Here is a 25826-nt window from a genome sequence, read left to right as displayed (position 1 = left end):
GGAAAAGTTGAGCAAGTTCTTCAAGAAAAGGGCATGAGCCAGAGCCAAAGCCAACAATTGGCAACAGAGACAACCACTAACATCTCTGGCACAGAAGTATTTGTAAGGAAAGCACCACCCAGTGCAAGCTATCATTGTGGTCATCTAACGATCCCCATCAGTCACCTTCTGCTTGACCATCATTAGTGGCCGGGTTCTCACAACTTGTGGAGACCACCTTTTCATTGCTGAACACCTCCAACTATTAAAACTCTTGTCTACGTGACAGCAACTTTAAGATACTAAATTTAAACAGTTGCAATCTTCCCCCAAATCTTACCTTTCATGAAGGTATAATCTTACTTGTTAGGTCAGGCCTGGGCTTTTCTTTGAAGTCCTAATATGAATGACGGTCAAAGCCAGAAAGAGATTTGTTGGACAACTATTTGAAAAAACAACCTACTACTTTCGCTAGTAGAATTCTGCCTTGCCTAACAAAGGATTTTCCTACCTTTATCTAAATTCCTTTTGCTTTGAAAAGCATAACCCAGAAAATAATTTTAATTCCTTTTTTTTCTTAACCAAAATAAAGGTGTGATTTCCTCATAAAAGAAACCCACATTAGCTATGTTATATGATTGGCTGGCATTTAAATATAGAAAAGAAGACTCAAAAGTTAGAAGTTGAGGTAGAAACACAAATGCATTTTCTATATAGTAGGGGGTACCATTACACAATCTGCTGCTGGTGGCTGCTCTGCTGTTCACAGTATGAACGGCAATGATGTCACTAGGTTTCTATTTTAGTAACCAGGGTATACTTGCTATGGATGCAAAGAGAATCTCCTCTTTTATGTTCTAAACTCAGAGCAGGAAATGAGACAGGTGGGTGATCTGCAGCTGTGGCACTATAAACAGGACCAACCTACCACCTAGTCTAGATTCTAGACTGTACCACATTCCCTGAAGTACAGATTAGGAGGTTTTTAAAAACTGAAAAAATGCCATTTTAGAAAGACCAGTACAACTTCTATCCAAGAATATGAGACTGCTGTTTGGCAGAAGACTAGCTGACCTGTACTGCCTGGAGCCAGTCCCCATCTGCACTCTTAATGTACAACCAGGAGATCCTGCTCTGGCCCCAGCCAAATGTGCCACGGTGGGCAAGTATCACTCCCTGAGTTAAAAGGTTTCTTTATCTGGTAAATTAAAGGACTGGTCCTTTAACTTAGGCAATCATTCATTTGCAAACCTGACAAAAGCCATAAACACTCTTACTCCAACAATGAGTATAAAAAAAAATAGGACCAAAATTTTATATAGAACACCAGGGGGCTCATATAGCTCTGAACTCCACCTATTGAACTGACTAAAGATTACAAGCTCAAGAGCCCTATAACATTTCTGCCAGTGCTCAGAGCCACCTGCAGTAAGACAGTTGATGTTTGCTAATTATTTCTAGACTGCTCAACATTATAAATGAGTGTTTAGATGAGACCTACCTTATGTAATCTACTTCCTAATGTAAAATGGATCAACAAGCCAATGGCTGACTGGAAAGGGTGGAAGGGACTGGATATAACAAACTATAAACATTACAGACCAGATGTCCCTTATCCAAAATGCTTGGGAGCAGAAATGTTTTGAGATATATATATTTTATTTTAAATGTTTTGTATGTTCATAAGGAGATATGAGGATGGGACCCAAGTATAAACATGAAATTCATTTATGTTTCACATACACCTTATACCAGAGCCTAAGGTCATTTCAGTCAATACTTTTAGTTACCTGTGTTTTAATTGGGATAAAAAAGGTCTGGTGCAAAACTCTCCACTTACAGTATCATGTTGGCACTCAGAACTAAGTTTTGAATTTTGCATCATTTCTGATTTAAAATTTTCAGATCAGGGAAACTCAGGCTGTAATAAAAAAATCCTGGAAAGATTTTGGAGGAGCTCTACTCTTCTTCTGGATTTAATTTCTTCATTTGCAAATAGATAATATAAAATCATTGAGCCAGACAGAGGTTCATAGTGATGCTAATAGACAGGGAGCTCTGTAGTGACTTTGTCTAAGTAATGTGCTTATAATAATCACACCCAGTGAAAACAAAGCCAAAGGTTCCCAAGAGCCTGCCAATACCAACATGTTCACAATGGTTAGTTCCAAAGGAAGAACTGTACACTTGTGCTAGAAGATTCCCTCAAGGGAAAGATAATCCATGAGTGAGAGAGAACAAACATGTCCCTAATCTTCTGTATCCAAGGTTAAACATCAGTCTTTCCCATGATGTTAATTTTTTTCCATCTCAAGTCAATAAGACTGACACATACCAAGAAATCCTAGGTGCTAACCTTGGCTTGCAGGATGGGGGATTCACAATTTTATGGGAATCAAGAGATTAGTCATGAAGCCCATCTTGAACCCTGGCAACCACCTTCCCTTTTACCTAATCCTGAAAAATATCCTATTGCATTTAAATCTCTGAGATCCTTCTGGTATATTTTGAGCTTTTTCAGCTTATCTTTTTGGGGAGGATAGGACAGGAGAGCAGAAGAAGAAGCTGATGTTTTTTTATTTCTGCCTGTTGACTCTGACTGTGGTAGCATGAAGAAATTTAAATGTAAGTTTTAAAATCTTGTGATACTGGCCTGCGATGAAAATGATCCAATTAGAAATATATCTTATAAACAGAAACTGTAAGAGGCTCATGAGTCAATCCCTCTTTGAGGAGGAGTGGAAGTAAAGGCTAGGAGAGTGAACTCAGGATTGCTTTTCTGTAGTTACTAAAACATGGAAATCCAATTGAGTGACACTCCAGATGACCTGCTCCATCATAGTAGTACAGTTCCCCAGGTGTATGTCATTGCATATCCATAAAGTTCTCCCAGAAGCATCAATAAACACAGAATTAAGAAGCTTGGCTAAAGGCCAAAAATTACTTCCCAAAGGGATTCCTTGGCTTCCCTTCTTCTACAAACTCACCCCATCTTAGATAATGTGAGTTTATTTTTAATAATCAAAAGATTATTTCTTTTTTCTTTTATGATGGACTTCCCTTGCTATCTATCTAACGCTCCATGACCAATGCACAATCACGGTAGGCTTGGTCATCTAACTTTAAAACGTTTTGGTTAATTTTAATGTCATTCTAATTATTTTTTCACTAGAAATGCTTTCGGTTTGGAGAAAGAAAACTCACTTGCCACTTACAAAAATAATTCTACTGCTTCATTTAGTCATTCACAGTTACAAGGGACTGATACTGGATTGTAGTATCCAGCCCAGGGCTCAAGGCAAAACAGAATGCTTTCATTATGTAAGAACAAAATATGCCTGGCTTTGCCACCCATCATCACTTACCAGTATTTCTTTAGCCCGAGGGATTTTTAAACCCTTGAAAATTCCAAATTTTCTGTTCAAAACAGGTCCCTCTGTCTTGAAGCTTTCTCCCTATGACTCCATTCTTCTATTTCTATCTATGTGGAAACAGCATCAGATCCCACTGGTCGAAGGGCTGAATCCCACAAAAACCACCCCAGTTCAGATAGCAGGAGCAAGCACAGATTGTAGCCAATGTGAGGTATGTGACCTTTGGCCAACAATCCAGATTCCCAAGACCCTCTCCTTGGGTTGGACTAATTTGCTAGAGAATGGGACCCAAAAAAACACTTTACTTAAAACTTACCAGTTTATTATAAAGGATATTACAGAGGCCAGGATTTTTAAATCTTGTTCCTACAGGGCCTAAACAGGATTTCATAAAACTATAGAAACCTCTTCCAAGGGTGAGGCCCCTTGTAGGATACTGGAGATCAAGTCAAACCTCAGCCCCTTTCCTCCCCCAGGAGCCTGGAGGATAGGGCTGAAAGTCCCAACCCTCTATAATATATACTTTTTTCGAATGCAAATTACTTTTTTGCATGATATGTACTCTCAAATACAATACACACATCACTTATATAAATTACCCTATATTGCCACTGCTGTCTTCCCAAAGGTACCAGCCTGAGTAAATTCTAGAATTGATCAAACAATGACCAGTTTTTATTGGGTGAGTGAATGCTTTTCTAGATATCTAAGCTTTTGTTCAAATCTCAGATCCTAGCTAAATCACCTTCAAACTGAATGATTAAAAATAATAAACATTTAGCCCCAAATAATCATAAGTTATTTAAAATACGTAGTCCTTAGGTTATTTTATCTGTTCGATGACCCTTCAAAGGCAGGTAAAAACTCTTGACCAGCATATATGGGAAGTCCCAGCTTTAATTCACAGCCCAAATATGATATCTCCTCTCATTGTTTGAAATCTAAATTCATTTCATAGACTGATGGGAAAAGTTTGTTTTTCTAGTTAAAGAGATCCATTCCTGATTTCTTGCATGTGAGGTAATATCATTACAACTGAATCTTTGATAAACAGGAAGCCATTCACATATAAAAAGATCTTGTTTCTCACACTTCCCGAGACTCTTTTCTCATGTCTCATTTCTTGCTGTCAGAAAGGAATCCAAGTAATGGTAAAATATAAAAGTGAACAGGCAATCTCATGCATTCTTAACACAGAATCAGAGGAAAACTCAGACTTGTCTTAAGTATTATTATAATTAAAATATCTATATTCATACATTTATATCTATCAATGAAAAAAGACAATATCATTTTTCTGTCATTATAACAAAATAACAAAATACCCATAGCTTGGTACTTTAGAAAAAAAAAAGAGGGTTATTTACCTTACAGTTTAGAAGAATGAGTCCATGACTGGGCAATCCCATCTCTTTAGCCCCTGGTGAGGAAACCATTGGCTACATCCCAATATGGTGGAAAAACCAAAAAGGAAATAGGTATGTACAGAAGAGATACATGGTAAGACAGGAAATCAGAGGGAATCAGGAGCCAGGCTCACTCTCTTTATAATTTGTTTCCATGGAGTCTAATATTAATGTAATGATTTCATAAGAATTACATTAATCTCCTCCAAGGGTGACGTGCCCAATGATATCACTCCCTACTAGGCCCCACCTCTTAAAGGTTCTACTACCTCTCAATACCCTACACAAGGAACCAAGCTTCCAACACATGAATATTCAACTATTTCTGATCTATAGCAAAGATAGTATGTATTTTGGAGCCTGAAGACATATTTGAGGGAGTAAAAAATATAAGATATTCAAATTTCATTAACGTATAGAAATATTTTAGTGAAAGCCTCACCACCATGGGAAATTTGTTATTTAGGTTTAACATTTGCTGAGAAGTAATTCATCTATAAAATTATTAATGTAGAATTATTTCCTGGTTTCTTGTTTGGGATAAATGCTCAATACTTGAATTTAAAATCATTTTATTGATACATTTAAGCTGATAATTGTGAATACTGAGCTTTCAATACATTTCAAATGAGTTGGGAGAATTCTGAAATATCTAATGCATTTATAGTGAACTGGTAAAAAATGAAATAGAAAAAGTACTTGAGTTATTTTATACTATCAGTGAAGTATCTATAAAAATACAATTCTAGTTATAAAAAATTTCACTAAACATACTTAAGATCTTTTTTCCCAACTTTGGTGGTATAATTAAATTTTAGAAATGTATCATCAACTTCTAAAATTTCACATGAACTCACCTGAGGCTCTAGATTATTTTGCTAACTGATGCCAAATTCTAAAACTGAAATATAGGCCAGTCATTTTCAAAAATGCAAAAGGCAGAATGACAAAATCCTCCAATATTTTCTTCACAATCTGAAAGCAGAACATGCTGCAAAATGCCTTCCTAAGAGTTAAACTTGGCTCTCAACAGTAGCCTGTCAGAGCAACAGGCGGCTGGAAAGTAGAACACATGACCTCAGGGTCAATTCTGAAATCTTCACCCCAATTTTATCAGTATAAGCAATATATGAACAACTGGGCCCAGAATCAATGTGTCAGTGTTGATGATCACTGAAATGTTATTTAAATAACGAAACCCTTATTTCAGATTAGGAAACGGCAAGCACCTCAATCTTTATGTTCGGATTTTGGCAGAATGATACAATCCAAGAAATGTTTCCATCACAAAGCTGTGAGTTATGTGAATGTAAACAACACACAATGGGAGGTCACCATTTAACAAGGAGTCCTGGAAAATAAGTCAGTAGTGAGCACTGAGGTTGACAGAGTGGATATCACAAGCCAGTGATGAGGGGTGTTGGAGGAAGATGAAGGGTACCTAGGAGGGAATGGAGGAGGGGGATATAGAAAATACTTGGGAAGGCTCCAGGGGCACGTGAGAGTTAGGATGTCTTGAAGGATGAGTAGGTTTTCAATTGGAAGCCCTTCATTTATGGGAAGGAGGTTGTTGACAAATGAGGTAGGGCTGGGGTGTGACTCAGTGGGGAATACTTGCTGAGTACCTGGAAGCCCTGGACCAGGTTTTGATCCCTTGCACTGCAGGAAAAAAAATAAAAGAAAAAGGAAGAGAGCGCTAAGGTCACTATAATCAAAGCTGTGCAAGGGGACACTCTCTGAACATGGTCGAGGACACAGTCGGTATGTCCAGGTCAGCAGTGAGAGAGAAGGCCAGAATAGAAGGGCACCGAATGCTGAGTCTTATTTGTTATTTATTAAGGTTGTCTTGTACAGAGTAATGATAAAATTAAAGTTATGTTTCTTTTATAATCTCACTAAGCAAAATATAGAAATTAAAATTGGTAAAGAGGATGAACTTCAGGAATGATCATTATAATAGTTACTTTTATTTTATTCTTTAATTTTTAAATAATAAGCACTAAGAACTTTACATAAATTAATTTATTCCTTAAGGTGACTTGGTTAATTGGAAATTCTTATCCATATTGTATAGATGACAAAATTGGCTCAGAGAGGTTCTCTAACTTGCAGGGACTTAGACCTTTTGCTGTGGGACTCCTGAGACCATTCTCTTAAAATGTATATTCTACTACTCTACCTTGTTATTGAGACATAAATCAGGGAACATATTTCAAATAAAACCTTGTTTCCTTTGAAAAGTACACATTCAGGTAGACAGCTTCTGAGAAGGTTCTCCAGGAGCCCATCTGGATTTCATGCCTTGTTAATCACTCTCTAGAGTGTGGGACGGCCTAACCAGTTCTTCTCTAACCCACAGAGTATAGCAGAAATGATAGTATGTCACTTCCAAGACTGAATGGCCTCTCCTGGAACATGCTCCTCGTATCCTCCTGGGTGGGAGTCCCTGAGGGAGGACAGCTGCCATGCTGCCAGGCAGTCCCAAGGAGAGTCCCACACGGGGAGGAACAGGAGCCTACCAACAACCGATGGTGAGCGCAAAAGCAGATCCCCCCATCCAATAGCGCCTAAGAGCCTTCTGATGAGACCACAGACCAGGACAACAGCTTGACCACAGCCTCAAGTGGAAGGTTGGGCCAGAGACTCTCAATTGAAGCTGTGTGTATCTTCCTGATCCCGGTTAAGTGTAGAGATAATAAATACTTACTGACTTTGAGCTCCTGAATTTTGGCTAATTTGTTACCCAGCACAAATAGAGCCAGTAGATAGCAATTATTTCAATTATTACAGAATAAACATTTTCCTTTATACTTGGAGCTAGGCATCTAAGAGATTACACCTGAAATAAACTACAAGCAACCATCCCAGGTAACAGAACACTGTGTCATCGACCTTTTTCATCAGGCAATCTACCTGTCTTGTCCTCCTAGAACTCCTGTTACAACCCTTGTTCTTCTTTTACTGAAGATATTTTGGGGACTAGGAGTACTAAATCCCAAACCTTGAGGTTTGCAAAATCATTAAAAGACTCATCCTATGACACACTGCTTCCTTCCCAAAGCTAACACACTGCAGTGCATAATCCTTTTATTAAAGTACCTACACATTCTTTCTCATTCATAGCTTTATTGTCTTTTTTCCAGACACCCTCTCCCCCTACTCCCTTACAAAAGTCATGTCTTGTACAATCTTATATTCTTGGTACCTACCACTTACCATTTGGTTGGGACTTTGAGCGAGTTAACAGGTAAGAAACGGGAATGTGGGAAAAAATGGTTGAATGCTCTGGGTTCTTGTGTTAGTCTGGGACTTCCTATTGGCCAGTTACTCCTACCTAGAATGCTCTTTTACTCACTTCCAAACTCAAGGCCAACTGTTTACAGGCTTCTCAAGGCTCTCACCTGGAGTATGTCTGCTTACCTGCATGCACCACTGCCCCCACAGACACACAGCCTGCCCTTTCCTTGCAATAAAGCCTTTTCTTTATGTTGCTACAGCCTCCCAGGATATACGTTGGTCACAGCACCCAGCACACATACTGTCATAATTGGATGTTTGTCATTTCCACTTTACCCTAGCCCCTTGAAGAACAGCATCCCCATTTGTGCCTGCATGTCCAGCCATCAGGGCAGTGCCTGGCCATGGTGGACGCTCAAGAACAGTTTGAAAAGGTAAATGAGAGATTGAAGGAATGGGAAAAAGAAAACTCTGCATTCTAGAAAAGTATCTCAGCATAATGTACTCATTTCAGAGAAGATATCAATCAGGTACATAAATTGCTCTGATTCCTAAACAGTGTAAACTGTATGTAACTGCATATCAAGATTACTGTTGATATAGAGAATCGTAATTTGAAAAAGTGCTTCAGTTTATGGATAGGCCCAGGTAGAGCAATTTTCTTTTTCTTTATTTTATTTATTTATTTATTTATTTATTTAATCAGGGATTGAACTCAGGGGCACTCGACCACTGGGCCACATTCCCAGCCCTATTTTGTATATTTAGAGACAGGGTCTCACTGAGTTGCTTAGCATCTCACTTTTGCTGAGGCTGGTTTTGAACTTGCTATCCTTCTGCCTCAGCCTTCTAAGCAGCTGGGATTATAGGCATGTGCCACTGCACCCAGCCAGAGCAATTTTCAACACATCTTTTCTCTTTGCCTTGCATCCCTAACCCTATTTCAGTTAAAAAAAAAAAAAAATGTTTTCTTCCTTTTCAACCTAAGATTCCCTACACTATCCCCAGATGCCAAACATGTCTCAGTCTTCCATAAATCACTCAACTATCTCTTTCCCACAAAATATTTATGTATCCCATGCCCTCAGAGTCTTGAAAATGCAACAGAACTAAAAAGATAAGCTGTTTTAGTGGGAAATGGGGCTCATGGATTGGCTTCCCCACTTTGATAGTGATCTTTTTCTAAGGCCATGGCTTTACTCAAAGCCCTGTGGGAAAATTCCACTTAAAAACAAAGGACCTTTCCAAAGCCCTCCAGTCACTCTGTGTGGGTGAGTTCTCTCTGGCACCAGAGAGGTGAGGAAGCTGCAAGTTAGGACAGCTTTCTGAGTTAGGTCCCTAGATCTTTCATTTTGTGATCTTTTGATATTGGGCAACCTCCCCAGTGCCTAAATGAGATAATAATAGGGCCTATCTCAAGGACTTAATGGGGAAATTCAGTGCATTAATATAGGTAAAGTGCTCAGAAAGGGCCTTAAAACAATTAGCAGACAATCATTACCAGCTGCTGCTATCATCATCATCATCATCATCATCATCATCATCATGATGTTACTGTTATGAGGGGAATTCCCAAAGGGCTGGAGGAGAGTGCACTTACTGATCTGGTTGTTCAGCTTGAAGGCGATGTCCAGTTGTAGGATAAACAGCATGAATTGGAACCAAGGACTCATCTCCATGGAGGGGAGGGGAATGTGGACAGAAAACACAATATCATTGGCTTCAATTTCCCTTGGAATTGCTTCCTCGATGTCTCGGATCTTATCACACTGATTGGGTCCCCAGGGCATTAGCCATTTTGTCTTGTGATGGTTCTTACGGACATCCACACATTTCACTGACATGTAAGACACCGCTGTTGTGGGCCCTGGAGCTGAAAAGACAATGGTTTTCTGTTTTAGAAGACAAATATATTAAAGAGACCGTTTCTAGTTAATGTTCTTTCCACTTCTGTCTTCTCTCCGGGTTTTGTACAGACTTCTACAACCTGAGATCAGTAATTCCTAGAAATCTCCCAAATTCAACCTGGATTTGAATTCCCTTCATTTACCTCCAGAAGGGCATAAAAGCATCCCCAACAGCCCCCACTATGTTTTCAATCATTGGAATTTAAAGCTACATTTGTCAGCAATTTAATACAGTCGCCTCCTCACTCCAAACCAATGTCACCAATATCCAAGGTAGCATATGATAAATAACGCCAGGTGTGTTACCAATCTGGTGTTAATTCCATGCTGTACCATTTCTAGCTATGCCACCATTATTCACATAGGAATTACTAACCTGTCTGTATAAATTTGTCCTGTTTAATTTTAAAGGGAAAAACACACAAAGAGCATAAAATTGATATTAGCTATTATAATTTTTTAAAAAGTTTTTGTACAAGCACTCGGCCCCAGCCCTATTGTAAACATTTTTTCATATAATTAAAAAATTTTAATTACTGGTTATAAAATAGTCAACCACTATTTTACACTAACTATTCCTTTATCCATTTGTAAAAGCTATCTATAAATAAAATAATTATAATTTCTTGTTAATAATTTCTTCTAACTTTTCTATCTGCTATCTAAATTTGTTCACGGCATACTTCAATACATAAAAGTTCCACATTTTACAAAGAATCCTTCTTTCTCTTTGTAATTTTGTTCATGTTTTTGTATTCAGAGATTAACTTCTTTACCTCTAAATGCAATAAACAGCCAACTGTATTGACTTCTAGTTGCTTTTTACAATTTAGTTATTTTTAAATATTTAAGCAGTTGAACTATATGGAATTTGCTTTGACATAAGGCATGGTGTGAGGTCTGTTTTTTTCCATATATTAGACAACCAATTTGTGGGCTAGCTCAATATTATTTTGAATCTTATAGGATTAATGGTTATGATTAGCATCAATATTTGCTAAAGTAACTATTCTCCCCAATTCATTTCAAATTTATATATTTTTGTATTCAATTTATAAGTTGATGTGGACAGAATCAGTATCCTCTCCCATTATTTGCTTTTTTAAAATTTTTAGTGGTCAATGAATCTTTATTTTTATTTATTTATAGGAGGTGCTGAGAATCTAACCCTCACATATGCTAAGCAAGCACTCTACCACTGCTCTATGACCCTAACCCCCAACCAACATTTGGTTTTCCCATCCAAACAATACTTGCTTCTCCATTATCTGGAATCCGGTTTTGGATTTTCTTGAAAATATGACATAGTTTTCTTCATGTGGGTCTTGATAATATAGCATAATTTAAAAATATATCCATAAATTTTCCCTGAAATATGATAGTGGAAGAAAAACATAAAAAACCTTGGCTTATGTGTGTGGTTTAAATGTACTTAATTCTGTGCCTCTGATATTTGTCACACTTATGTTTGCAGATCTTTTCTCAGCAGAAATTATCTCTTATTTAATAGAATAAGAGACAGTAACTAGAGGACTATATAAAACAAAAGGACAATCTTATTAAGAGGCAAAAGTGTGTCTTATCAATATTCTGCTCTACTTCCAATGCTCAAATCCATATATTTCTATCCCCAAATATCTATCCCGAAGTTAAATTCTGAGTAGTAAAATGTTATGTGTGCAGAAAGCTGGGCTAAAGATAATTAAAACTTAATAGAAAAACTCATCACTACCAAAATACAGCTGAAAAATCCATTAATACAGCAGGTTGACCATGCAACAGGGAGTCCACACTAACTCATACTGGGGAAGTTTTTCTTCAAAACTCAAAACTGTACCACGAGGATGTTTTTACATCTAGCCATCTAAAATCCATCATCTTCTCATCAGTAGAAACATGAGTCAATCAAACTTTGGTTATCCTGACTCAGCTAAATAACCCCTGACATTAGAAAGACCAAATGGCACATTTTACTGGACCCTTTTTAATGTGGTTGGAAAAATAAACAGAGAGACACAAGTCATGAATTCATGAATTCTATTTTTGGCGAACATACTCAAACTGACTATGTCTTGCAGAAAATAGTTACTACATTTTAATTTCTATTCTACCAAAATGAACATTTTTTTCATTTCTTTCTCCCCCCACTTTGAAGAAAAAATCTCTCACTCCTCAGACTAAAATGAAAAATAACTACCCGGGTTCCTCAGCTAAGCTCCAAAACCACATTCCAAACTGAACAACAGAGAAGCTGAACACTTGACCCGCACAGAGGCTGCATTTTTAATGGCCTCAGTGAACGCTGCCTGTGTGGCAGCCTGCATTATTTTCATTCTTTCACTAGTCTGGTGTTTTTGCCATAAAGAAAAAAATCCTAGGAACACTAATATTTTCATAGAGATCATGGCAATGAACTTGGAGAAGCCTCAAGTGCATTATAAACCAGACTGAGAGAATGACAAATATTTTTCTTCACTTGAATAAACTAGTCCTCCAGTCCATTTTTTCTCCTAGCTAAAACAAAAAAAAAGTCTTTACTTTTTGCATGACTTAAAAATCTGAAGATAATTCAACATTTTCAATTTTTCTAGTAGTGCTCAAAAGAAAAAAATGCACATATTGTTTGAGCAAGTAAACAGGCATCATAATTCAAACATGGACAATTAGTGTTCCTCCAATAATATCTTTACAATTTAACTTCCTTCTGAAACTAAAAGTTAATTCCAAGGTATTTCTTTATGTAGAAAGCATTTCAAGTAAACAAAACTCAAAGCTTATGTTTCATAGCTGGTGGCCTACCAATAGCAGATGTTTTCATTAGTTGTAGCTAAAACTGTGAACACACCAACCATAAAACTGTGTCCAATATCAAAAGAAGTTTGATCTGGCCTTAAAATTTTTTTAAGTGATTTTATTGTAAGAAAAAGGAAAGAAATGCAGGAAGGTGAAATTACTGCAACCTTTGAACAAGCCACAATCAACTGAGAGCTATTTGTAATGAAGGCCTTTCTTAGTCACTAGTGTGGTTCTAGGGATTAATAGAGTTTGTGTATTTAAGAAGGGGCTGGATGGATTCAGGTCAACAAACTGAGTCATGTTTGCTCAGGTGAAAGCTAAAAATAACTACCCCTTGGTATTCCTAGGATAGTAGTACAGGATTGCCCAGCTGCCTCAGCACACATTATAAATGTCCCCTCTCCCATCTAGAGCATACAATTTAACTGAAAATAAGAGAACCAAAAGTTAACTTCTACATTAATATAATTTTGTAGACAGAGAAATTTGGCCAAAAATGAGTGTATCTGGTCACCATGAATTAGTTAACTTATGGTAGGCTAAGACAGCACTGAGGGCATGCATGGAACGCTGGCCCTCCCTGAGCTCAGTTCTCATTACCATGTCAAACAGGCCATTTCTGTCTTTCCTTCTCTGTATTTCAACTCAATATTTTTTGGCCTCCACTTTTCCATTACAGTACTCAAAACTATAAAATGTGATGCTATGCAACATTTAACTTAAAAGTGATATGAAATCAGTAAGACTTCTGAGAAATTCAGAGATGTATGAAGATGTGCACAGACCCAACTTGACACCTCTTTGACAATTCAGCTGACTCTCAATTACAAATGTTGCTACTTTCACTGTGTCTTGAGTACATACCTACTAAGTGTTAGATGCTGATAGGTATTGGAGAGAACTTATTGGACACCAGTGGTGTGGTACATAAAAATAATGAAAAAGATGAGCAATTAATAAACAATTACAGAAAAAAAAAGAATTGTGGAAAACGCTGTATTTAATATGATACTACCTGAGAAAGGGCCACAAGGGGTATTTGGGAACAAAGGGGAAATGAATACACTAGAATGAGACAAAAATTCCAGTCATCATTACAATGTAATTCTGAATAAAAATGTAAGTGAACAATGACTAAACCTATACTTCTTTTGGAAGAATATTCATTGACTCCAGGCAGTTTCCTGTTATCTCAAATGGCTATCCAGTCTACAAATTACTATCTAGCCAACCACTACCGTTTTTCATGCTCAAGGTGAGTCAACCTCAAATCATTAGCTCCTACTCTCTCCAGAACCCGCAATTTAAAAAGTTGGACAGAGACAAGACTCGGTTGCCTCCTAGAAAACTTAAAATAAAACTAAAACAACACACTAACATGACACATGGTCTCCACTGAAGCCAACACAGACTATTTATTTCTTTGCTTTATCATAAGTAACAAAGATGCTTTAGCATTTATCTAGCAGTATTACCATGGTGCAGGCTCTGTGCTAACTAAAGATAGAGACAAATGACAGTCCCAGACACCAAGCTGCTCACTGTCTAGTGTGGGAGGCTGAGAAGTCGGCAGAGAATTACATCCTGATTGAAAATGGCTCTGGCAGGGTTTACACAGGATGCTTTGGTTGTAAAAGGAGTTCGGGGTGGCTTGCATGACCTAGACTTGAAAGAGGGCAAGGGTCAGCTGAGGGAGGAAGGGGACCGCCTAGTAGGGAAGGCTTTGAGGAAGGGCACGTGCCTGGGCACAGGAACCATGTTTTCTGCAGATGCCTGCATTTGAGTATTGAATGTCAAAAAGAGGTCATTTAACAGTCAAAAGAAGGACCACCTCTCCTACCCTTGTCTGGTTTTTGCTCCTTGCTTTTTCCAACCAGTGGCACAGCTCTACCAAAGTGCCCTGGTTTCTACTACCAATAGTCTGCCTTCTGCTTTCTAGAGCACCATAAAGAGGGAATGGCATGTGACCCACATTTAACAAAGGATTTTTATTTGGGGGATGTCTCCTTTTAAGGCACCTATCCCTGAACTATAGCTACCCACAGGCCAGAGGGAGATCTGCTGGGAGAAGGGGGAGCGAAGGGTGGTCTGGGTGGGAGTGGAAAATCTCCACCTCCTATTCCCCAACCGGCCCCTAGAGAGCCTTTGAAGTCTCAACCATCAGGTAATAACAGCCTTCCCCTAAATTAGAGGAAGAATGTCTGCCTGCTACAAAGATGATATGTAAAGATTAATCTGCTCTGGGATACAAGGGTAAGGAATGTGGAGAACAGACTAGTTTGGAAGGGTAATTCATGTTTACAAGCATTAATAAACACAACCCTGCAATTAAAAAAAAAAAGTAATGACTCTAGGTAAAATGGTCGAGGATTTAAGAAATCTTTTAAAGAATTATTTTTACATTAGCATTTAGCTGACAAAGATGGCAGCAAAACATTAATTTAAAAACATACAATTGCTAGAAGATACTTTCTTCTAATGAGCCACAGGAAGGCTGATTTAACTTTTGAACCTAGTCTCAGTTAAAAATCTATCACTATCTCTGTACCTGCAAAATGTGAATGATTTATTTACCTGTTTTTATAATTCATTTTATTTATTCTCAACCTTGTTTGACAGAAAACTGGGGGCTTCTAGAAGTAAATGTTACCCTTAATTAAAGAAATAATAATTGGGGATGATTTAAAATAATAGAATTAATGGGGAATTATTTGGCCTATTTCTGCATCTTTGAAAGTAGAAAACAAAAGTAACATCAGATAATGTAAGCCTCCAAAACTTCCACCTGAACTATGAAACCAAGTGGCTCCATGTCTATAGCCAGTGCCTGAATATAAAGAGAATTTGTAAAAAGTTAATAAAAAAGTATATGCCCAAATTGGATCTAAGTTTTGCTTATCTGAATATTTATGCTTCCTTAATGCAATGGGTACTTAGGTTTTTAGACAATTCCAGAGTTTGCTTAGGAAGTTTCAATGTGCAGCAAGGTAGGAGAGGTAAACCCGGAGACAGGGAGTATATGTGACAGAACTGAAAGAGACTAAATGAGCTTGTGTTATTTATTGCAACTACAATTTTTATTCAGATGTCCCCCCAAGGCAGTCATTGAACATAAGTGAATCTTCAGCTTAATTTAGAAATTATTTTTTAAATGTTCCATTGAGTCCCCTCAGACATTCCTCATGCCTTTCTTAAACTCAAAAGCCTTAATCCTGGTTAAAAAAGGAAGCATGTGGAATCGACTGCCACTTAAATAGTGGCCAGATCACATTTTCTGGTTGAGTTGTGAGGTCTCAGACGAGTAATGATTCCTTGAATCATTTCTGGATGTCGTTCATCCAGGAGCAATTTCTAAAATGATTCCCTAGTGTCCTCCATAGCATGTATCTAAATTATAGAACATCTCATTAAAATGATGACTTCAAAATTACAGCTAAAGAAACAGCAAATAATTATGTTAACCAGACTTGGTACTTAGGAATGAACTGACTCAGTCTGTTAATTCCTTGATTGAAATTGCTCTGAAGTATTAATGGTCAGACACACATTCTGCCTTTGTCACATACTTTTGAGGATGAAATTCTCCTCCAGTTTAACCTTATTGATTAAACATTATACTAGATTACTGAAGGAAATATTATTTCACAATTCAGTCTCAGTTACTGAAAACTCTTTAAGTGTGTCTACAGGGACTAAACCTGGAGAAGCAATTTCTGGAATTATAGTAGTTCTGTCCTCACATGTGAAAACAGGGTACACTAAGTGAAATGCAATTCATTCTTGCCAGCAATTTTTCAGCAAGTCATTAATTATGTTCACATCTGTTCTAGGAAAGCTAATGTTTCTCAATACAGCAGTACATTCCTCTACGCTAAACTACTACCACCAAAACACACACACGCTCGCTCCCCCTGTAGAGAGCTGAATGCAAAGTAATATATACTGTACACACAAAAGTGAAGCACATACTTAAAAATAGTTCCCTATGACATAAATTTGTGAATAAGTGACATAGACATTTTGAAAACAAATTTTTCAGAAACTGCAGCAAAACTTGTGTAATCCATCCCGACTTAAAAAAAATATTGAAAAACGATTACATTTAGATCTTAGGCAGAAGAGGATTTTAAATGGTTGGCCTGCAACCTCAATGGTTGTGAAACCAAAGATGTAACAACTTTGAAGAATAGAAGAGTTCCTTTATATTTGTCAGAATCTACACAGCAAACAAGCAGCACCACTTGGCTTATATTATTTGCCTGGCTTGGATCCCATGGAATTGAGAAGCATTGGAACCAAGGGGGAAAAGAAGTGAGAGTGCTTGAGGATACTGAGCCAAAGTCTTACATAGTATTTGAAATGCTGTGGTAAAGATGAAATAATTTTAGGCTCAAGATTGGTGCCAGTTTTTTTTTTCTTTTTGAAAAAAATAATAAAATGCCCATAAAGGATCCTGCCAGAGGTTTACCATATAAAATCTGCCAAACATTAGATGTGCTAATGGGAGTAGCAATTGAGTGGCCTGAATTCAGATGAAAAAACTGACCCTCACCTTTGGTGTCCAGTAATAAAGAGAGGCTAGATCAAGAAGCCTCACAGAAGTACATCATATTACTAATTTTAAACTCTATCCCTGAAAGATGCTTGAAATTACTGTTTCTCCACTCTAGAAATACTCAGAACAGCAAAAATTAAATACACATGAAGTGAACACAAAAGGCTTCTACAGAAAAACCAAATGGCTCATCCAATAACTGTTGTTCATTGCCCAGCAAAATAGTATTTTTGACTAGATTTTGGACTTTGTGCCAGTGCTTCAAAATCAGCAACCTTTCAGCCAAAAAGCTGTGTGGAATGTAGCCAGGTCACCTATGGGAAGTGAATGATAGCATCTCATAATTTACTACCCAGGACTATGATCTCATCAGCCCAGCATGGCGGGCACAACAGCCTGTGTGTAGGAATTTCCTGGAGCCCCCCCCCCCCGCCGTGAAGGCCCCCAAAGCTGCTCTGGAAGAGCTATGGCACAGGGGTCATAAAAGGTAGACAACTAGCTCTACTTCTTGAACGAGTTTATCACAGGCAAATTTTCTGGGTTGAAATATTCGTGTTAGGAAATCCTCAAATTAAATCTTCTAGGAGAAGCAACTGCTTTTTTTTTTTTTTGTAAGTATAAACTTCCAAAAATTTGTTATTTATAATTTATTATCAGGCATCTATTATTTATAAATTATGCATCTCCTACTTTTGTCAAAATTATCAGTGTTACTAATAATGATGAATACTAACTAATGTTAAATGCACACTTTCACACATATTGATCATCTAATTCTCCTAGTAAACAAGCCATTGTAACCGTCCACATTGCACATTCAGAGGGTTAATGGGTTCTGTCCCATCAGTAAATGGCAGAACTAAGACTAGAGCCCAGGTGTGACTTCATATTCAGGGTTCTTCCCAATACATCGCCTCTCAATTACCCATTTACTTATTAGCTCTCACTATTTAACTCTTTCAAATTACCTGAGAGGTAATGTGGAGAGCAGAGGGATGGATGAAGATGTGGCCATTGGAGCTTCCTGGAACATTAACTGGCACAAAGGAACCAGCAGAATATCACATAGGGTCAGGGGCAGAGTGCTTTAAAATGTGCCATCAAGGGATGGTGGAATAACAGACTCCTGAAATTGTACTGAACTCATCTAAATCTAATGGATTTGCTCCCATGTTTCACTGGAAGCAAGAGTCTGTTACAGAACTGCACACAGTTTACGGATTTATTTTTCTCCATTTTCTGACCAGTTTCAGATAGACAGATAAGGCAATCAAAGGCTGGGTGTGGTGGGGCACACCTATAATCCCAGTTACTGGGGAGGCTGAAACAGGAGGACAGCAAGCTCTAGGCCAGCCTGTGCAACTTATTGAGATCCTGTGTCAAAAAATAAAAGGACTGGGGGTATAAACTGCAGTACTTGGGGCAAGGATGGGGGTGGGGGTATAGTAATGAAAGGAACAAAATCACAGAGCACTCAGAAAGGTAAAAAAAAAAAAAAAAAAAAAAAAAATGGTGTAAGCCTAAGGGCAAGTTAGGTCTCTTCATGACCTTATCTGAAATTTCACAAATGCTAAGAATAATTGAATTACCTTCTTTGATTCCTCAAAAAAAAAAAAGACAGGCCCTTATAAATGTCCTAGAACTGAAGGTAGAGGTAAAATTTAGATGTGATCTTCAGTTTTAACATCCACATTCTTAGGAGTTGTTTAAAAAAATTGAAATAACAAAATTAAATGAAGCCACTATGCAAGTGTTAAGTATTTTAACATTTTTATCAGTTCTAGGTTCTAGTTCAAGTGCCATCTCTTTCATTCACTTTGTAAAATGCCTATAAACGTGCCAGCTCTGTGACCTTTTTTGGTTTTTCTTCAGTAATAAATGATTCTTGCTTCCCGTGGCACCAATATCACCTGGTGTGTTTTTAGTATAGTCCTCTATTTGCAAAAACAGCTTCTGAATCCTACAAAACTACAAGTTCCTAAAGGAGGGACCTTCTTTCTCCCTGTGGAAATAGCACAGAGGCTTAAACATGTAAGTCCTCCAGCCCAAAACTGAACTATTTACATTATAGGGTCTTTATGTATAAAAACATATCAACATTAACATGTGCTTGATTTACCTAACAAACTTTTATCAATCACAATAATGCAATAATGCCATAATGAATTAAATCCATGCCTGCCTATACCAATGTACAGTTAAGACTGACAACTGATCTGGATGTGGTGATGCATGTCTGTTGTCCCAGTTACTCAGGAGGCTGATGCAGGAAGGTGGACCACAAATTCTAGGCCAGCCTAGGCAATTTAGTGAGACCCTGTCTCAAAATTAAAAAAAAGACTGGAGATGCAGATCAGAGGTAGAGCACCCCTGGGTACAATTCCTGGTACCATGAAAAGGAAGGAAGAGAGAAAAGGAGGGAGGGAGAAAGGGAGGAAGAGACTGCTACTCAGGGATGGTTCGGGGAGAAGCCATATTTGCCTTTCATGCCAACATTCCAATAATACACATGTGTACCAGTGGAGGCCCACGTCCTACAAATAATTATGGTGGTCCTTGCAGACCTGTGTTGATCACCATAAAAAATAAATTCTGAGGTCTGAAGATGGAAATAAATTTTTCATAAACTATCACCCTAGTCCACAGGAAGAAAAAAAAAAAACATACACATCAAAAGAAATGAGACCTCAGGCAAACAAAAAGGGGTAATTTTTGAAAAGCTACTCCCAAAGGGTTTGTGGTCAACATTCATATTACTAGAGTATGTTTAGATAACAACTTTCCAGCAGTTCCCAGAAAATGAGGTTCTCAAAGGCAGGTCTAACACCTGTTTACCTTATTCTAACACTGCCCTGAGGGTTATAAGGCCCCACATGGATGGAAAACAAGTGTGTATGTGTGTGTGTGTGTGTGTGTGTGTGTGTGTGTGTGTGAGAACAAGATAAAATGTTCACATCTCAACCTTAAATGTAATTCACTAATAGCTGTGTATTTAAGCCTTATTCTTTTTTTTTTTTTTTTGGAGGGGGTACTGGGGCAAAATCAGAGGCTTTTAACCACTGAGTCACATCCCCAGCCCACTTTTATATTTTATTTAGAGACAGAGTCTCACTGAATTGCTTGGGGCCTAAGTTGCTGAGGCTGGCTTTGAACTTGCATTCTTCCTGCCTCAGCCTCCAGAGTTTCTGAGATTACAGGTGTGGGCCACTGCCCCCCGCCAAAATCCTTATTCTTAGTAACACACATATAGAAAACACTGGACATTTCTTTGACATTCTACAAACAAGCCCTACCAGAGGAAAAAAGCAAATGCCCCTCTCTAACAGCATCAATATCCTACTAACCAGGCTCAGAGAGAAATTTGGGCAAAGGAACATTCTGCTGCATTTACTCACCCAGCAGCTCCAAATGAGTTTTTCTGTCTGCATCAATAAATTACAGAGGAAAGTTCTCAATTAGTGAAGAAAAGCAATGTAAGAGCCTGGTGTTGAAGGAATATAGAATGTAAGGAAGGTATCAGAAGTCTTGAGATGACACAGAGTTTCAGAAGTGTGACAATCACATTCTACCTTGTGCCCAGAGGAAAAAGTTATTTAGGAGGAACAATTTGCAAGCCCAGTGGATTCAGGTGCGATGGGAGCAATGGATTTCTTGTATGGGTAGAAGATGAGTGGTAACATCATTCACTGAGAGAGGAATTAAGAAAAAGCAATATGTTATGTCCCATAAAGAATTTGTAGAAGCTGGAGGTGTATAAAATTTGTTTAAAAAAGGAGCTTAAGATGTGTGAGCGGTACAGATACAAAGTCCAATACATAAGTGACTCAGATGTGAAGAGGAGTTGGGTTTATCCTAGGTAGTTCTAACATGGCAAGTTCTAAGGAAGGAAATCTGCAATCGAAAATTCAAACTGGTCCAAAGTTAACCAAACCAGTTGAAGAGAAAGCAAGCTGCCCCTGCCTCCAACAACACGGAACACTTGGTGGGTGCAAAAAGGTGCAGAGGACGTTGGAGCTCTGGATGGTGATGGAAAGGTAACCCTTAAATCCTTCTATGAGTACTCTTTATTTATTTAGAGCTTTGATTCTGGGGCCAGGTATTGGGCTGCTCTCCTGAACTTCAGCAAATTTGAGGATAAGAATCTTGACAGGATGAATTAACCCAGAAATCAGGATCATTGAGTTCTTTGCCTCTTAACCAGACAAATTATTCAGCCAATCTTGGGCCTTAGTTTCCTCAACTATCAAAGGCAATATTTTAACTATTAGACACATATAGCAATTTTATGATTCTAAAGGGAATTTATGAACTATATATTATGATGAAAGTTAATCTTTCAAGTTATTTAAAAAAAAGACTCTTAAATTGGGTCAGTTTATACACCAAATCTCTGGCTGCCAAGCCATCACCATCTAGGCCCCTCCTCCCCTCACTGTCCTTGCATTTTCACATCTGTCAGAGGAGCAATTCTTAATGGTCCTGTCCTACCCTTGTCTGTTACTTTTGGGGTCTAAGTGGGTTCTGAGTTTTCTATCAGCAATTGGTGAGACTGAACAAGTCTTCCAGAAAGCAAGGGCAAGCTATAGCCAGCTGTACATGGAAAATATCATATTGATGTGTTTGATACAGTGAAATATGTCCCTATAATATTTACCACGAAGGTGGCTCTAATCTAATCATAGTGAAGACAAAGGAAAAAAATAACAAGAAACTCCATTCCAGCCTCTAACCAATGGCCCTTACACTCACAGGCCAATACAACGTAAAGACATTCCAATACAATGAAATAATTTGGATCATGTCCAACCTGTGTTTTTTTTTTTTGGGGGGGGGTGGCAAAAATAAACCCAAGAGAGCTAAGCCAATTCTTCAGAAGAAATAAAAATCATAGCATATACTGCCCTCAACCAAGAATTACTGACAAAGTTTGCTAATGAAACACCAATTCATAAAATTCATTATGATTTTAATTTGAAGTACTGGGTTTCTAATGTGGTTCCAAATGTATCCAGATTACTCTTTACCAAAAAGAAAAAAAAAGTTATTAGAGAAAACAGAAAATACAGTACAGTAAGGGAATTACTTTCACTGGAAAGGTTCCTTATGTAATCAAAGACATCTATAAAAACAGAGAAAGAAAAATTAAAAGCAAAAGCTCTAGACTCACAAAGAACTTGGGTTCACATTGCAGCTCTGTTACTAGCAACTCAGTTGGGTAACCTACCTGGCCATATAGAATGCAGTTTTCTCATATGTAAAATTATGCTAAGAATATCCACTTTATAAGTTCATGGTGAGGATAAAATAACTAAAACAAGTTGGAGAGGAATGGAGGGGGCATGAGGTTATAAATGATGGTGGAATGTGATGATCATTATTATCCAAAGTACATGTATGAAGAAATGAATTGGTGTGAATATACTTTGTATACAACCAGACATATGAAAAATTGTACTGTATATGTATAATAAGAATTGTAATGCATTCCGCTGTCATATATACATATAAAATAACTAAAATAAAAGGCCTATTATAATATCTTGCATGTTTTAGAACCTTAATAAACTATTGATAATGGCAATGCTGTCAGAAGATGAAGAAGAATAATCTGATAGGAGATGAAGACATACTCCCCAACAAATTATACAGTTCTCCCAGGCCCCTTGAATAGCTAATGCACATTTTTCCCTGAGAAATTCCCAAGGTTGGCTATGCAGACTGTTGTTTGGGGGACACAGATTTGGGCCTTGGTTTCCTCCTCACTGAAGTAGAATTCCAACATCTCTTTTTAGTCATCTTCACAATTTTAAAATAATTATGATGGAGCAAACATTATTAGCATTCTCTGTCCAATATGACTGACTACATAATCCTGGGCCTGAGGTGAGGCAGACCATCATGGTAGAGGAAACCAGCTCCAGAGATGGCCACCAGGATAGCTCTGCCCACCAGAAACAAAATATGTACCTCAAAGGCACATCCCCAGTGACCCACCTCTTCTGGTCATACCTCTGCCTACAGCTAATACCCAGTTAATCCATATTGTTGGATTAAGCCATCGATTAAGTCTTAATTCTCATAACCTAATAATTTCTTCTCTGAATGTTCTTGCATTATCTCACACTGGAGCTTTTGGGTATATCACATCCAAACAACAATAGCCTCACCTACAAATCACAAATGATAGTAACAGCTACCATTTGTTGGCAATTTCCTATGTGCCATGCCTTATGCTAGCCACTGAACTGATTTTTGTTCTTATACAGATGTAAGTGATAGATAATACTCTCTCCATTTATAGATGGGTAAAAAATGAAAATAACTTACCCAAGGTTACAGCCAATTTGTGACTAAACAGGGGATTGAACCTAATTCCATCCAAGTGCAGAGTCTCTCTTTGTCTTAGGCCACAGTATTTCTCCTAATGAGAAAAACTATTGCAAATATACTTAAGAAATGCATTTGCCATAAGTTACATGAGATAAAATGGAGAGTTAAGTGTATAGACTATTATAAAGCTTGGTGTTCGCCTATAAATCCAACCAGCAGTATAGATGTCTTTGTTCTAAAGATACCAACAAGCTGATTTTTGAATTATGGATTTTCTACTTAAAACCAGAAAATGGTGGTTTTCTCTAAGTAGAAACAACAAGCAGTCGCTGGTTGCCATGGTAGCAGAGGTAAACTTAACCTTGACTGCAAATCCAATCTCCAGAAAGGGATGGTGAGTATGATTAGGAGTTTAACCTAAACGAGGGATATGTTACTGGGAGGAGAGAATGACATATTTATCTTTAATTAGCTGAAAAGCCATCATCTAACAGAAGGAAAGCACATGTTCTAGATTATTCCACAAGGAAAAGTCAGGATTTATGAGTGGAACATATAATGAGGTAATGGAAGCCAGTTTTCCATGGAATGATAAGAAAGAATATTTGCTCATCAAAGTGTTTCATCACCTTGAAAAAAAAAATTAAGCAAGTGACCTAAATAGCAGCACATCACTGGAACAGGAAGGCGCTCACAGGGAGGTAGTCTCTGTTAGGAGACCCCAGTGTGGTAAGATTGGACTACACAAATTCTCAGGCCCCTTCCAAAACAAACAAACAAAAATTCTGTTTCTTTAAACTATTAGTAAAATGTGGATTCCCTGTTGGAAAACAGACACCTGGAAGGGGGTGAAGAAGTCCCCCCTGGGCAGGAAGGGTCAGCAGCAGCTCATGACTGTAGGGAGAGGTGAACTTGTCTTGCCTGGGAAGAAAATGCCATGAGGAGCCGGGAGCGGTAATCCATCCAGGGGCTCGGGGAGGCTGAGGCAGGAGCATCACAAGTTCAAAGCCAGCCTAAGAAATTTAACAGGCGCTAAGCAACTCAGTGAGACCCTGTCTCTAAATAAAATTCAAAAAAAAAAGGGCTGGGTATGTGGCTCAGTGGTTAAGTACCCTGAGTTCAATCCCTGGAACCAAAAGAAAAGAAAACATCTCACCACTAGATTCAATGAATGGACAGGACCATGCTAACCTCAAATTTCCTTCTTGGAAAACTGACCTGTGAATTTTCAGAGCCTATTCTGGAAAACTAACTTGTTGCAAAGTCAACCTCTAATAACCTCCTTTGCATAAGAGAGGTTCTGAAAGAATAACTGGTTTTCCTTAAAAAAACATCAAAATACTATATGGATTCATCTTTCCATATTAAATGTGAATAATACTTAAGAGAATTGTTCCTATCTCTTCATCTCCAGGGCATTCAAAGCATTTACAGTCTCATTATTTTACATAACACCCATTAAGTGGATACCAAAGGTTATTATCCTCCTTTGATTTCTAAGAATGCAACTACAGAAAGATTAAACAAATCGCCCAAGGTTGCTCAGTAATTTGAGATGCTTGGATTTTCCAAAGTATGCTTGTTTTAGGAACTTGGTGAAAAGTGACTAAAATCTGGTAAACTCATCAAAACTCCCAAATAGAGCAAATCCCATGAAAACTTTCATCATCTCAGTATAAATTGGCCACCACGTAGATCTTGGACAAGGGCAACCTACTAGACCAGCACCATGTTTGCAAGGAGCCAGATACCATAACTTAACTTGCTTTTGAATCACTCCTCAAGTGAAGCTGATTCTGCCTGGCTGCCCCTGGGAAAATTTTAACCCCTCGATTAGCTATTGCACAGTTGGTTTAACTCAGACGAGACAGTAGACCAAATAGTAGTGGTTTTAAAATGCCTCCCCGTTCTGATTACAAAGGAGGCATGATTAACGAAGTTCCCTTTGTGTCCAAGCTCCATTCTGAGAGAAAGAGCTTTCCTCCCCGCTTTTATGATGGCTGAGTTTTTTCCTACTTGTCTCATCACCCACACAATCTGTTCACAGTCCCAACAGACAATCCAGCCAGTCTGTGGAGAGTTCCTAAAACATTTATGTCCTGAAAGCAGACAGGACGAGCAGGACCTCATCTCAACAAAGGACGATGGGACATTTGGCAGAAGAGTTCACAAAGGGAAATAAAGACAGAGGCCCTAAACTGAATGGATTTGCCCACAATGAGTAACACAATGCCAGCCCTTA

General features: G+C 38.0%; 1 protein-coding gene across 1 annotated transcript in view; it reads right to left on the bottom strand.

Annotated features, from left to right (window-relative positions):
- Positions 1-25826, bottom strand: part of Wls (Wnt ligand secretion mediator) — a 101784-nt gene that overhangs the window by 57188 nt on the left and 18770 nt on the right. The window contains exon 2 of the mRNA XM_076862310.2: positions 9597-9869. Coding sequence (XP_076718425.1) covers positions 9597-9869 — 273 coding nt within the window. The remainder of the gene's footprint in view (positions 1-9596; positions 9870-25826) is intronic.

This window comes from Callospermophilus lateralis, chromosome 7, assembly GCF_048772815.1.
Source record: "Callospermophilus lateralis isolate mCalLat2 chromosome 7, mCalLat2.hap1, whole genome shotgun sequence".
NCBI classification, from domain to species: Eukaryota; Metazoa; Chordata; class Mammalia; order Rodentia; family Sciuridae; genus Callospermophilus; species Callospermophilus lateralis.
The sequence above is the reverse complement of the archived record's forward strand: the minus strand, read 5'-3'. Positions and strand labels throughout refer to the sequence as shown.